The sequence below is a fragment of the Geotrypetes seraphini genome, chromosome 2 (assembly GCF_902459505.1).
Source record: "Geotrypetes seraphini chromosome 2, aGeoSer1.1, whole genome shotgun sequence".
Classification (NCBI taxonomy): Eukaryota; Metazoa; Chordata; class Amphibia; order Gymnophiona; family Dermophiidae; genus Geotrypetes; species Geotrypetes seraphini.
The window spans coordinates 413,658,225-413,674,198 of record NC_047085.1 but is presented as its reverse complement, the minus strand read 5'-3'; the positions used below and the strand labels follow the sequence as shown (position 1 = coordinate 413,674,198).

Here is a 15,974-nt window from a genome sequence, read left to right as displayed (position 1 = left end):
GACCTCCTCTAGAGATGGTCAGAACTCCCCTCCACCAAGCGCAGCAGTCGCTGGCAGCATCCATGAGCCACTGAGGTGCCAGCATCTGTGACTCAGGGACGCTACTGCTGCCTGCCAAGCTTGGCAAAAGGGACCCCAGGCCAACTGCAAAGGAAGTCCTCAGCTGACAGTTTGTGGGTTCTCATCAGCTGAGTATTTATATTTTATATTTACATTAGAGGTTCTGGTAGAAACCCATTTACAAAGTATGTATTCTTCCCAATTAATATTTCCAAATTAATAGTCTCTTTGCTTATTTGTAAATGGGTCTCTACCAGAGCCTTTAATTCAGTAGCATAATTAAATAAAATAACTATTTCTGAAGTTTATAGGGAAGGATGGTGACGGAGGGGATTCCTCGCGGGGACGGGTGGGGACGGAGGGGATTCCTCGCGGGGACGGGTGGGGACGGAGGGGATTCCTCGCGGGGACGGGTGGGGACGGAGGGATTCCTCACGGGGACGGGTGGGGACGGAGGGATTCCTCACGGGGACGGGTGGGGACGGAGGGATTCCTCACGGGGACGGGTGGGGACGGGTGGGATTTCTGTCCCCGCGCAACTCTCTACTCAGAAGTACCACCCAGCACTCAAATATATTCATTGTGCCAACCTTTATGTACTACTTCCTCACTGGATCTTCAAGACTTTTAACTATAACTTAATAAAAACTTTTTCCACCTTTAGTGTATAAATAGTTTAAGTAAGAACATAAGTAATGCCTCTGCTGGGTCAGACCAGAGGTCCATCATGTCCAGCAGTCCGCTCACGCAGCGGCCCAAGTTAATTCATTTTAGCTTAAAAATGAATTAACAGTTCAGTGGTTGGTTATAGTGGCAGAAAGCTTGATAAAGGGATATGAGCCTTGATAAAACCCCTTCGGGTGAAACATGTTGGCGGTAAAAATCCCTGAAAGCATGACAAGTTCAAGTTCAAGTTTATTAATTTTAATATACCAACCATCGAAGGACACATGGTTAAAAAAATAAAAGGCTATAATTAAATATTATGAGGGGAGGGGAAGTGTGAACATTAAATGGACAAATTCCAAGTACGAACGTGAGCTTGAAGGTGAAGGGATAAGGGAAAGTTAATAATTACATCATTAAAAAAACAAATTAAAAGGACAGGGAGAGAGGGGGAGGATATAACATCAGGAAAGGGGATCGCTTCGTATGTATATGTATATATGTATATATTCTTCCCTGAAGAAGCCCTTTCTGGAAACGTCAATCGCTCCTCCTAAACTTACTTGCTCCACTTCATCACTGACGCTGAAACCGTGGATTGAAGACAAAGTTTTATTTTATTTTTCTTTCCAGCTTATGATTTATCTTTAATCTTATCTATTGTTTTGCCTTTTGTCTTTGTTTTGTTCTATTTCTATCATTTAAATTTCTCCAGAATTCTACTGTTCAACGGCTCCCCCTTCTGCTTCTATTCCTTTCTCTCCTCTCTTCTACCTTCCAAAGTATTTAGATCAATGCTGTCTTGTTAAAATGTTTATTTTATTTTTATTTTTCCTCTAACTCTACTTTTCACTTCTCTATTACCCTCCAGGTACTTTAGTTAGATTGTGAGCCTTCGGGACAGTAAGGGAATTTTTCAAGTACCTTTCTTATTTCTAATCTTAATGTATATTTTCTGTAAACCGCTTAGAACCTAACGGATGTAGCGGTATATAAGAAATAAATTACATTACATTACATTACATTATATATACACACACACACACTAATCTATAAATATATACTAATAACTAGTCTTTAAGCCCGTTACATTAACGGGTGCTAGAATAGATGTGTGTGTCCGTCCTTCTTTCTCTCTCTCTCTCCTTGGCCGCTTTTTTTTAGCACACCCCTCCTCCTAAAGCAGCCTCCTTTCCCTCTCCCTGGCCCCCCTGTTGTGCCATGCCTGTCTGCTCTGTAGAAGAACCCAGCAAACAACACCCAAAATGACTGAAGGATGACAATTCCACCTCCCTACCCTAAACCCACCAGCTCCCCAAAACCCAACCCACTCCCCCCACCGCCAACCCAACCCCCCCTCTTACTCCCCAATACCAACTCTCGCCCCATCCCACCTAGGGAGACGGAGCGATGGAGTCACTAATGATGTGAGCAGGGCCCCCAGCTCCCCCCCTCCACTCCCCCCCCAGGAAACCATCCCCGGCCCAAGATGAAAAAGTGCATCCATACTTCACCCAACCAAGCATTCCACATACTCATTCACAGTCAGCTGCATGTCTGTCCATCGGCAGGGGGAGAGAGGGAGAAGGAACTCCAAACCACTGAATATCCACAAAGGGCTACCAAATCCACCACCGACACACATACCCCTCGCCCAAATAACAAAATAACATGCTCATCCAAACAGGCACTCTCTGAGCCGATGCGCCCGATCGAGCCTGAAAGGCCCCATGGCCGCCGATAGCGGTAGCTCAGTCTGTGAGTCAGGGACCGTTTCAGGTAAGCTGATCAGGGACAGTCTTCAGCGGCTCGGAGGGAGCGGGGCCTGGGCGGATGAGAGAAGCTGCTGCAGCGTCTAAAAAAACTTCGGCTGGTAGGGTCCGTATTGCGTGAGGTGGAGATCAGGGAGGCTTGTCTGGCGCGCTGTGCACTCGTGCCGTCACATCTCGACAGATCAGGGATCTCCAGCTGTCTCCCCTGCCTAAAAATCGCAGTTTTTTGAAATTCGCAGGGGTTCCTGGTACGTAACCCCCGCGAATTTCAGGGGAGTACTGTAATAGTAAGACTTTTTTTCCTAGGTTTGGGAGAGACAGTTGTTTTTTGTATAGTTTTATGTACCAGTTTTTTGGGAGCAGATTGCTTTTTTCTATTATTTTTTTAGGGGTTTTTTTTTTTTTTTTTTTTCATTACTGCTCTTTTTTTCTGGTATATTAAGCTGATGATATGATCCTGTACTCCATGAAAGCGATAATGTTTGTGGCTCTGTGAGTTGATGTCTATGCTTCTCGATTCTTTGAGGCTAGTTTGGCTACAATTATGTTTTTTTATTAGAAGTTCTCTCCCACTGCAGAAAATATCTTATAAAAGCACTTTTTTTTTTTTTTGGTTAGGGTTAAGAGCGACCATGGGTAGCTTTTCCATATATCTCAATGAATAGAATTTCTAAAGCAGCCCTGGTTTATGGCTCTAGGCTTCAGGACTGTTGATGCAATGATTAGTTTAGGAACAGTGGGAGGATGAGTATTAAAATAAGGAGGAAAAATCCAAGGGCGGTTAGAGTCCCAACATTAATTCTGACTGAGCTGGAAGAAAGAGAGAGAAGAAATACTGGTCCATAAAATTATTTTGGTTAATTTTTAGGGTTGCTTCTGTGTCCTTCCTTTTTATACTGTACTTTTGTTAACTTTCTGGGCCCTCTGTGTATGTTTTCACTCATTTCCAATGTACAGAAGCATTGAAAAAGCAAAAGGAAAAATGCCACAATATTTTCTGGCATTCCGCTTGTCCTGTTTGCTGAGCCAAAAAAGAAATTCCATGAGAGGAAATTCGTAACCTTTATGTACTGTGCTCTATTTCATAAGCCCACACAGCAAGTAGCATATCTGGTTCTTCAGAATTGACACACTATAGTTACAGTGCACATGAAATTATTTAAGCCTGTCTCTTGCAATTCTGCAGAACCAGATGTAGAAAGAAAATTAAGAGGCCTCACAATCACTGTTCAACAAAAATGATATTCAGAAAACTTGCTTGGCTAAAATTAAAAAACGTGGCTCCTGTAACTGGCTTAGTTTGTGTACTTTAAATCACAAGCTGTACAAAAATAGCTGGGTAAAAATTGGGACCGGGGTAGATATGTTCTGGGGCAGACTTCCAAATGTTAGATATGACCACAACTGTAAAATAGGCATGCCTTCATCTACATGTTCAAATTTTGAACAAGCAGTTTTGGCCAGGTAAGCATGGCAGAATATTCATGTAAAGGCAACCTCAGTGAGTCTGTTCTGGCTATGATCTCACAGTGGACATCGCACATAGCTCATTATGCAGTCAGATTCTTGTACACTTGACCTGCTGCATAGGCCATACAAAGGGCTTCTCCTCCCAAAAAATTTGAACTGAGGGTCTTTTTTGGCAATCATAATTTGTGTTTTATTTAACCTTTCCCTTAGTAAGTCATAATTTTCAAGTGAACACAAAATTAATACATGCATACTATGCCTCTTAAAACAATTCAAAAACAAATTTCCTTTTACCCTAAGTTGGAGTGTGTGTGTGGGGGGGGGGGGGATGCATGCTATAATTGCTTGTCTCTCTCATTAAACAGCCTCCTGCTTGTTAATTTTATAGAGCTTCTCTCCACTGTTGCTAGTGTGAAAATCTCTGTTGATTCTCAAAGGGAATTTATTACCCTGTTGCTATGGTAATCCTGATTCAGTCCCAGGTTTCTTATCTCTAGGTGGTCTATACAAGCATGTACTGGCCATAAATCCCCCCTCTCAGGTGCCAAATTCCCAGTTGCTTGAGTCCTGGCTAGGACAGACTGCATTCCACAACTCACTATTTGAGGCCCTCTGCTTTCTCTCAAATTCCTTCAGATTTCAGGACAAACATATACAACAGTAGTGATTATAATATAGAATATTATTTTGTAACTATCATTTTATAATTCACTTACACTCCAGCAAGCATAGGACCCCTTTTATCAAGCTGCAGTAGAGCGTTGTAGCGCGGGCCAGCGATGTAAATGCTCCGACACTCATAGGAACTGAATGAGCACAGCTTGATAAAAGGCGGGAGGGGCATAGTAAGCAAAGCCTTAATGAATTTTAAAACAGCACTGATAGTGCACTGTTGAAATACTGCCCAGAAGGTACAGTTTTGTGTGTAGGGAAATAATCTATATTCCAACTGTAGCTTCCTTAGATATATTTGTTTTCTGTGCTCAACACTTAGATCTTGATATAAAACTTAAATAACTTTAAAGGTATTAAACTGAATAGTTGCTAGGCTAAAGAGTTCCCCTCCGACTTGAAGCTGCAGCTAGCTATAGGGTTTTCCCTGTGCAAAGCATTACTCACTAATAACATTGCTTGCAATAATGCAGAGATGTAGGCAGTTGGCCGGAATCAGAGAATAATTTACTATACCACCTCGCTAGGACAGGTCATGGTTGTTTAACAATATAAAATTAATGAAATATAAGAAAAAGAGCTCTTTTAAAATGATAGTAAAGAATTCCATTCATTTCCCAAACATATAAAACCATACCAAGATACAATCTTTCAAAAGCCCAACCAGCACAGGTTGTTTCTTGCAACTGTGGAACATGGGAGCTTGGTTTTCCATCCAGGTAGCACTGTATGTTGGCCTCTTCCCCTTCCGCCACCTACCTTTCTAAAATCTCCCACCCTACCCACTCCCAATTGCCCTTAATTGCAGAGGAACAAAGAATATAAGTGTCTTACCTTTTTCCCAGCCTCTCCATCTTTCCCTGATAAACCAGGATCTCCTCGTAAACCAGTTACCCCAGTGTCACCCTTATGGAAAAATAGAGACTTAGTTTTCAAAAGATCATAAAAGAATGTCCACTGTGTATTTTATATAATCCCCCAATCTTTCAGTGTAAACGCTATTGGCAATCTTCTCTTTGAGGATGGCCATTATCTTTCTCTAGAAATATTTTAAAAAGAAGACACCATTTCTTCCATTCCATGAAACCAGAAAATAAATATATGAGAGGGGAAACAAATGCCATTTTTTTTCTCCAGCTATTTTTCTTTTCTTTTTTTTCTAACTTCTTATCCTTCCTTCTAAGTTTATAGTTATACCAAGGGGTGCTGAAAAGTTTTCAGCCCAACCGAGAGTGTTATTTTGTCACTGTAGCTGAAAACAGTGTCTTATTTCGTTGTGCCAATTTGCAGAAGCAAAATTCTATGTGTATGACATTGTTTCAGATCATTGATTGAACAATATCCGCCTCATTTTCTTCTTGGTGGGGCTGAGAACTTTTCAGCACCTCTTGATGGTGTGAAGAGGATTCAGTCTCTGGTAACCAGAGCTGAGCCTGTGATGTCATAATGCCTCATTCCACCAATAAGAGCCAACCTCATCAGTGATGTCACAATGGCTTGATTGTCCTATTCTTGGCTCACTTCTACTACATACCAGAGGGTGCTGAAAAGTTCTCAGCCCAACCAACCGACTTCCTAAATTCTGAGCGTTATTTTACCACTGTAGCTGAAAAGAGTGTGATCTTATTTCGTTCAGTGCCAATTTGCAGAAATGAAATTCTATGCTTATGACATTGTTTCAGATCATTGATTGAACCATATCCACCTCATTCTCAGTTGGGCTGAGAACTTTTCAGCACCCTCTTGTATTTAATTCTGTGAAGTTACAGAGCTGTCCTTCTAAACCTGTGAAGGCACATGCAGGTACATGGGCCTTGTGCACATAACTGCACCGGTTGCTGCCATGTATACACCCAAATATACTACACAGTATTCCAAATAAGGTAATGCATACGTGCTATGGTGTGTAAACGCAAAGGGAGCATACATGTGAACAGAGCATGGGCATTGTGCCAATTTATGTGCATAACTTATAGAAGTCTATATGCTTTGTGGACTGCTTAACACACTTAAACATGCCAAATGTTGCCAACCTGGCATATATGATCACACCTAAACGTGGGCAATTGATGCCAAATTGTGCTTGCATTCTATAATGGAGTTTTGTTGCCAAGATGCTGTTAATGAATGCGACGAAAATGATAGGATGCTTGCACCAGAAGACGTATGAGGAGAGACTGGAAGCCCTGAATATGTATACCCTAGAGGAAAGGAGAGACAGGGGAGATATGATTCAGACGTTCAAATACTTGAAGGGTATTAACGTAGAACAAAATCTTTTCCAGAGAAAGGAAAATGGTAAAACCAGAGGACATAATTTGAGGTTGAGGGGTGGTAGATTCAGGGGCAATGTTAGGAAATTCTACTTTACGGAGAGGGTGGTGGGTGCCTGGAATGCGCTCCCGAGAGAGGTGGTGGAGAGTAAAACTGTGACTGAGTTCAAAGAAGCGTGGGATGAACACAGAGGATTTAGAATCAGAAAATAATATTAAATATTGAACTAGGCCAGTTACTGGGCAGACTTGCACGATCTGTGTCTGTGTATGGGCGTTTGGTGGAGGATGGGATGGGGAGGGCTTCAATGGCTGGGAGGGGTAGATGGGCTGGAGTAAGTCTTAACAGAGATTTCGGCAGTTGGAACCCAAGCACAGTACCGGGTAAAGCTTTGGATTCTTGCCCAGAAATAGCTAAGAAGAAAAAAATAAAAAAAATAAAAAAAAATAAAAATTTAAATTGAATCAGGTTGGGCAGACTGGATGGACCATTTGGGTCTTTATCTGCCGTCATCTACTATGTATGTATGCTACTATGTAAATAGCATGCTAACCATTAGTAAATAATTCTCATTGTATATCTGTGGAATTTGCTGTGTGCTGCCCTGATTTCCTATGTCATATTATTATTATTATTATCCTCCACATTTTCTAGGAAAAAAGAAGTATGGAGCATTATACCAATTAGGCCACTTTAGGAATCTTTTGATGCTGTTCTTTAACATGTTCTAAAAATATATAATCATACATTTTTGTTCCTTCTAATATTTTTATGTTTTTATAAACCACAAAAATGTCTCTTGTCAGTAATTGCAGCTATCACTAGAGTGCTAGACATAAGTATATCGCATGCCTTCTAAGACAAGAATAATCTTGGGTTAAAGTGAGATAAGCTATTTTCATTGGAATCTCAGATTTCTCTAGTTTTAAAGAATACATTTGGAAAGTCAAGGTTAGTAAGAACATTTGGGCCCTTAGTTAGATTAGGAGATGTTGTGGACTGAAATGACTATGCTAGTGTTTTTTTTTACAATTGATTACTGTAGTGTAGTTCTCTTATGTAGGCCTTACAACATATAGCAGCAAGACTTTAATGTGTGAGCTACAGAAGAATGCAGAACTTCTGTTGCACAGGCTCCACTGGATGCTAGTGATGGAAAGGGTAAAATCTAAATGATTAACTTTGGTCTTTTGAGTATTACAGGGCTTAGACCCAAAGCACCTGATACACTTTCTTAGCTGGTATGAACCTATGAGGGTTCTCTGTCCCAGTCAAGGATGTTTTTAAGGGTTCCATCCCCTCACAAGGCTCATATGTCTCATTTTAGAACTCTAGATTTTTTAGTGGTTTCACAGTTCCGGGACTCTCTTCCTCTGGATATAGGGTGGAAAATATTTGTGTTTTAGGACCTTTTTTTTTTTTTTTTTTAAGCTGAGAGCAATGATGTTTAGCTTAGGCTTTGATGTATCTGTGCATTGTATGGGGGAAATTCTATAAAGGTTGGCCAAATTTGGGTACTAAAATATAAAGGGGCCGATTCTACAAAGGTACCTTAAGTTATGCAGCAATAGGAATTGTACCACAGCCTAACTTAAGTGACCCGCATGCATAAAATCCACTTAATATCCAATTTTAATTAAAAAAAATAGAGCCGCCTACCTGCAACTCCCATAGCAGCGCTGTATTTGCAGCTATGGAGGCGCCTACCAGCACCTAAGGCCAAAGTAGGTGTAGCCAATTCCAGAAATGCTATTAGGCGCCAGTAGGCACCTCTGTAGATGGGATTCATGTGAAAAGTAGGTGCGGAAATGTAGGCCTTCAAAACCCTGGCCTACATTCCGGCACTTACCATTCACATGTTGCAATTCTGCAAACAGCGCCGCCACGTGATTGACACGCAATCAGCGGCACTTTTGTAGGCAGCTGCCGAAAGCGGTGCTGTTTTCAGAATCTAGCCCAAAGTGTCATAAATTCTGTAGCAGCATCTGGTTGACAAGATTCCATTATAGAATCAAACATAAGATAACATTTATATGCCAACTTTTAGGCACTATCACTTTTGCATTTTAAAGGAAGGTATAAATGTTAGTATGTAGATGTTGTATTTCAGTGTATACTTATAGTATTCTATAAGTTATGCATGTAAGTGTGGGACCAACCCATGCCCCGCCTATATTCTGCCACATGCACACACACCCTTTGCAGTGGCACACTATGCCAAGTTTGTAAAATACTGTTTGGCATCCATCTCGCATTTACATATATGGATGTTACAGTCACATGTGTATTCTATAATCTTAGCACACAAATGGTGCTTATATTTAGCTGCTAAGATTATAGAATTAGCAAGTATATTTTTATGTATGGTTTTAGTAATTGTGTGGTTGTTTTTGGATTTATTGTTGAAGTATTTATGTAAAATAAATTTATCATGTAGAAATATTATTAATTGATTAACTTTGTTATTTATGACTCCACATCTCATTACCAATCACACATTTTTAAAAGAGGTAAATGGATGTGGATCTTGTATACCACTTAATCTAAAAAGAACAAAAAATTATAAGAAAGTTAAGCAAAGCAGTGGCATGCAGTAGTCTTACCTTGGGCCCTGGAGCTCCAACTACTGTTGGACCTGGATGTCCCTGCAGTCCAGTTTCTCCTTGTTCTCCCTAAGAAAAAGCTTGTTTATTTCTCACAAACAATTTGAATTGCTAAATTTTTAGAACTGCTAAATTCAGAACTGAATTTGGTATGCATTGTAATCTAAGAAATACTGCTCCTCAGCTGATTTGCTCATTGAAGAAATCTGAGCTAATTATACCATGATACTTGCATTTCCACTGGCTTCCTAGTTCCCAAGAAGATTAGGATTGATTTTAAAATGTACTGTTTTATATTTAAGATTATTCATGGTTTGGCTCCAATTTATTTGTATCAGTTTGTAAATTTGGAATTTATAATCAGTTGAAAATAATGGTTCAAAGGGCATTAGGTTTAAAAAATGTTTTTTCAATATGTTTTTTCTTATAGTGCAGCCAAGTTATGGAATATTCTTCCTAATTCTATTATGCAAGTACATTTATTTATTTATTTTACAAATTTATAACCCACTTACAATTTAAAACATACATAATAATTAAAACCACACAAAACATACATTACATACAAAAGATACAGACAGATACTATTTCCCAAATACAGCCATCATAAATTTCATAGTTCTTATCACTTCTAATCTTTAAGAGAAAGTCTCAACAAACAAGTAAGTTTTCAACTGCATTTTGAATTGCTGGAGAGAATTACAATTACAAAGATACCCAGGAAGAGCCCATAATTTTGGGCCCATTATTGAGAAACAACTATAAGGAGTTACTGCATGTTGAAAGAAGAACACCAGATTCATCTGGTGTGATATAACATTAGCTAAGCTGATGTCACCTGCTGGTAATATTCATTGAATGTGGTGTGGGTAAAATGGGGGGGAGGGGGGCAGAGGGTGAGGGGAATATATCAGGTTTTGTTAAGGGTCTGTAGAATAAGGATTGACAAGTTTATAAGAGAAGGTAAAAAAGGATTCATAGTCAGAGCTTGTAAAAAAGAAAAAAGATTAGGGAGATTTCTAAGGTGAAGGGGTGGAGCAGTCATGTGATTGGTTGGATGTTGTGGTTGGCTGGAGTGAGTTCTGTGAGGAAAGGGGAACAGTATAGTACATTTCTCCCTCCTTATTCGTTGTGATAGGGGATTAACAGACCCACAAATAACTTTTCCATATGTTATTCGCTGTTTTCTATTAAAAACCATTGTGAATATGGTGAAACCGCAAATAACATGGTGGGAGACCTGGCCTGTTCCTGAAGGAGAGGTAAAACATGGTGAAGAAAGTGCTGGGAATCAGCAATTTTCTCTGTAAACACTTGGAATCAGTAATTTCTCTATGCAAGCTGATGTCATTTGGGGGGAGGAGCCAGTAAGCTAAAAACCATGAATAATCGAAACCACAATTGCTGAAACCGTGAATACAGAGGGAGAAGTGTAGTCTCTTCAGGAAAAATTATCCCTTCCTCCCTCCCATTTGTGCTGGTGTTATGTTTTGTGTCAGTGTTTCGGGGTGGGGTTGGGGGTTACAGGTTTTATGTCAACTTGGGTGGGTTTGGTTGAGCTTATGGGGTTGGGGGAGATGGTCGCAGCTTTGGGTGGGGCGGAAAATGGGGTTTGGCCCAGTTGGATCTGGGAGATGAGTAGTTAATAAATAAATAAATGTAATACTCGTATGCGATACCGCTGTGAGGGAAAGTATGTCCTTGTGTCACCGTGGGGAATGTTTGGGGGAATGTTATAAGTTTAAAGACTTAACGGGAGCTAGTTTCGACACCAAATAGCTCCCTGGGGGTGTGTGAAATATGCATTGGGGGGTTTATTGATTTTTGGGCACGGATTGTATTGTAAGTGGAGATAATATTCAGATAGATAATAAAGCTGAGGCCAAATATTTATTCCAATAAAATTGAACTATGTGATTATTGATTGATGGTGATTAACTTTCAGTTGCAGGTGACGGGAATGCGAATTATGTTCTTGAGAGAAATGGTGTGGCAGCCATATTAGTCCATTTTTAAAAGATAATATGTAGAAACAAAACAAAACAAAAAGAAATCAGGTGATACCTCTTTTATTGGACTAACTAGAGTATGGTTAAATTCATTTTTAAAGGTAACCCTTCAGATCAGAATACTAATCTAAGGGGCGTGGCTTGGACGCGAACGATGACGGTTGGGTGAAGAAACAGCTCCATATAAACAGGCTTAATTTTCAAGAAAAAAACTACAAAAAAAGCAAGATTTTACATTTAAATTAAAGTTTTCCTCTTTAAATCGAGTGGGAGAGAAAGGGGTGCCGTTTTGAGTGAGAGTTGGGAGTTAAAGTGCCGTTTTTCTTTCCGGGAGATGAGGTGTGGTGTGGAGGGATGAGTCCGTCTTGGATATTGCCTGAGGAGACTGATTCAAGGCTTCCTTTCCCCTTTGGCACGATCTGAGTTCGGCGGTGTGAAGCGCCGGAGGAGAGGTTTCCCGAGTGGGATTCTGCGGGCGGTTGCTCGGAGCGCCGCGATTGCTTGGATCGAAAAAAAAAAAAAAAAAAAAAATCTGTGCTAGTTGTTATTTGAGAAACGAGGTGTGGAGGGCTGAATCCGTCTCAACTGCTGACAGTGCCGGTAAGATCGGGTCTCCGCTGGCAAAAATAGCAAATCGGGTCCCCCAGATAAAGCCGGCAAGATCGGGTCCCGCTGATAAAGGTGGCAAGATCAGATCCCTGCTGACAGAGCCGGTAAGATCGGGTCTCCGCTGAAAAAAAAAAAAAAAAAAAAAACAGCAAAATCGGCAAGATTGGGTCCCCCTGGCAGAGGCAACAAGATTCACTTTTAAAAATTACCAGGGAATTACCAGTGAAGCCGTGAGGCCAGGGAGGCTTTCCTTCCCCTCCTCTTTAGCACGATCTCTGGCAGAGAGCAAGAGGAAAGATTTCCCGAAGGTGGGGGTTAACAGGCAGTTGCTCGGTGCACCACGACCGCGGCCATCTTGAATCGGAAAAAAAAAAAAAAAAAAAAAAAAAGAAATTTCTACAAAGTCTGGATCTGCCTAATGACAATGATTAGTTTTTTGAAATGCCTGATGCCTGTTTAAATCAGGGAATGGGCTTTGAAATAGCTGTCCTCTGCTGGAAATGAAGAGAGATCTGCAGTAAAAGCTACTTGGCAACGGTTTTTTTTTTTTTTTTTTTTTTTTTAACTATTTCCTTGCTGCCAACTTCAAAAATAAACTGAAGGATTACTATAAATGTTAATCTCTCCTGCTATAATTCAAGAGATTCAGATATAAGAGACTATAGGTTTTTGGGCTCTGAGGAAGGTCAAATAAAAGGATTGGTAATTTCTTTGACCTGAAGAAAAGTGACATTGAGACAGTTGTGACAGTTGAGAGACACTGAAATACATATACATCCACATTGAAAGATTAAAGTAAACATATTGGATGGAATATTGCTCTCCTCAGTAAAAGCTGCGATTGGGCTTGTAAGAGGAGAGCTAGAACAAGAAGGCTGCAAATTTTTTCAGGATAGATGCTAACAAGAGTCTGCAATAGAGCCTAAGACAAATAACTTACAGTTGCTTTAAGAATACTGAAAAAAAAGGGGAGTGGCTTTGTTGAATGGTTGGATAAACGAATAGCTCCTTATAAGCAAATATATTAAAAATATATTAAAAAGAATTACTACCAAATATTTTAAAGAAACTAAAATATATATTGAAATATGACTTCAACTAAACAAAATAAAGCTGACTTAGGAGCTGGAACATCAGGAAGCAATAAGAGGTCGAAACCTGAGCCAGGTACACCCTCTAAAATCCCATTACCAACAGAAAAAAATCTGGATGTTATGGAAGAACTAAGACAAATAAAAGAAATTGTCTTAGATAGTAACAAAAAACTACAAAAAGCAATGGAAGATGCTGCAATCCTAACTAAAAGAGTGGACATTACTGAGAATAGAATTTCAACATTAGAAGATATTACAGAACAATTAAATACAGACATGAATCACAGCAAAATCATATGGAAAGAAATAACAGAGATAAAAAAAAATCTTGAAGACAGCCGGAATCGTGAAAGACGGAATAATTTAAGAATAATCGGATTACCTGAAGGAGTGGAAAAGAATGATCCGATTGCATTTCTTGAAAAATTTCTACCTAAAATACTACCATTGAAATTTAAAACGGAACTGGAAATTGAAAGAGCCCATAGGATTCCAACACAAAGAAATAACACTCAAACAGGTCCAAGAACTTTAATTTTCAAACTTTTAAGACACCAACAAGCAATTGAAATATGCCAATTAGCCAAGGAAATCAAAAATCTTAAATGCCAAGATTCAAAAATATACATTGTCCCGGACTTTGCAAAAGAAACAGCAAAAAAAAGAAAACAATTCTTAGACATGAGACCACAACTAAGATCTCTAGGAGCTAGATTTGGGCTCCTGTACCCGGCAATTATGAAGGTTACCGTTGCTAACAAAACGCAAAACTTTACAGATCCAGAAAAACTACAGGAATTTATAAATCAAACTGAGCAACCTATGACAATCTAAAGAACAATTAATGGGTTCATACTAAAGTCTATTGACGATTAAAGATAGATCAAAACGGAAAGCAATGGAAAAAGAACACACAAGGATCAAATTAAAGACTTAAACAACTTGCAACATTCTCCATAGAAAACAAGAAAACTGAAAAATATAAAAATTATTCAGAATAAATAGAATAAACTGAATGGCAGGAACGTAAATGATTTGAAACACATCTCCGAACTCAAATGACGACGAAGAAATTTTCTTCAACAAACTTAAAAATGTACTGATTGAATCCGAAATTTTGAAAGCAGAGTAATAGTGAGAAAGAAAATCATCCTTCAATCACAAAGAATATTATAAAAAAAAAAAAAAAAAAAAAAAAAAAAAAGATGAAGTGATTGGTTTGTTGTATTTCCGGTTAAAGGTGGTACTTCAGGTTTAATTTTGCGTTTCAGATACATTAAAATGTATTTCAATACGAAATATATGAAAAGAATAAATCTGAAACGCAAATTTTATGTTCTACCACCTGAAAAGAAATGAATAGTAATTGAAATGTTATTAGATATAATTGATTTAATATAATCATTCTTATGGATTTAAAGATATACAAATACAGAAAATAATCTTTCAATACATAAGAATGAAAACTTTTTATTTATTCTTATAATTAATAATAAAATAAAAGAAAATATACAAAAATAGGGGAAAAAATGGTAGTACTTAAGATAATTATTAATAGCTTGTGGGAGTTATCTAAATCTAACCTCAACCTGCGTATCCAAGTTTTCGTAATTAATAAGGGGGGGAAGGGAGGGATAAGAGGGATGGGAGGGAATAAAAGGGAAATATATAAGGAAATCATGGGAATAAAGGAAAAAAGAGAAATGAAATACTTAAAACATTGGGAAAATATACATAATTTAATACCTGAAAATTTAAAAATAAATGGATATTAAAATTATGTCTTTAAATGTTAACGGTCTAAATCATATGATAAAAAGGAAAAAAGCCCTATCATTTTTAAAGAGACAAGATGCTGATATATGCCTTATACAAGAGACCCACCTCTCACATATAGAATCTAAAAAGCTAGAAGGAGGCTGGGTCAAACAGTGTTTTTTCTCACCAGCTATAGGGAAAAAGGCAGGTGTTGCTATTTTAATTAACAAAAAATGCTCTGCTTCATTTAAACTAAAAGCTTCAGATAATCATGGAAGATGGATAATGGTGGAAATGAATATGGGAAATACTACCATGACGTTAATCAATATATACGCCCCTAATTCGAACCAAAATGAATTCTTTAAAACTCTTCAACAACTGATCATACCACTGGCTACTTCAAATCTTATAGTAGCAGGGGACTTCAATGCTGTAATGGATCCTTTATTAGATAAAAACCCAGGTAGAGTTATGAAATCTATGGGACTAGATAATTTGATTCAATCTTGCGATTTAATAGATATATGGAGAATACTTCATTTTGATGGTCGGGAATTTTCTTTCTGTTCTCATGTTCACAATTCTTTTTCAAGAATAGATTATATCTTTACTTCAAAACATCTTGTACATCAAGTGACACAAGCAGCCATTGATCCAATTATTCTATCTGACCATGGTGGAGTGTGGATCAAAATTAAAACTACAGATCAAAATAATAACAGACCAATTTGGAAAATGGATAGTACATTGTTGGTTGACAAAAATTTTTGTGAAAATCTTCTAACAAAAATGAAAGAATTTTTTCAAATAAATGATAAAGATGATATTAACAGAGAAACTCTATGGGATGCCTTTAAGGCAACCATTAGAGGACAAATAATTTCTTATTCGGCTTTTCTAAAAAAACAAATTAAAAAACAATTCTTAATCTTAGAAAAAGAGATTAAAAATTTAGAATCAAAACTTATAGAAAAATGGGAATAT

The 15,974-nt window shown here is 38.4% G+C and overlaps 1 protein-coding gene across 1 annotated transcript in view; it reads right to left on the bottom strand.

Annotated features, from left to right (window-relative positions):
• Positions 1–15,974, bottom strand: part of COL28A1 (collagen type XXVIII alpha 1 chain) — a 312,775-nt gene that overhangs the window by 129,210 nt on the left and 167,591 nt on the right. Inside the window, exons 18-19 of the mRNA XM_033931029.1 lie at positions 9,518–9,586; positions 5,475–5,546 (exon numbers count right to left, since the gene is read on the bottom strand). Coding sequence (XP_033786920.1) covers positions 5,475–5,546; positions 9,518–9,586 — 141 coding nt within the window. The remainder of the gene's footprint in view (positions 1–5,474; positions 5,547–9,517; positions 9,587–15,974) is intronic.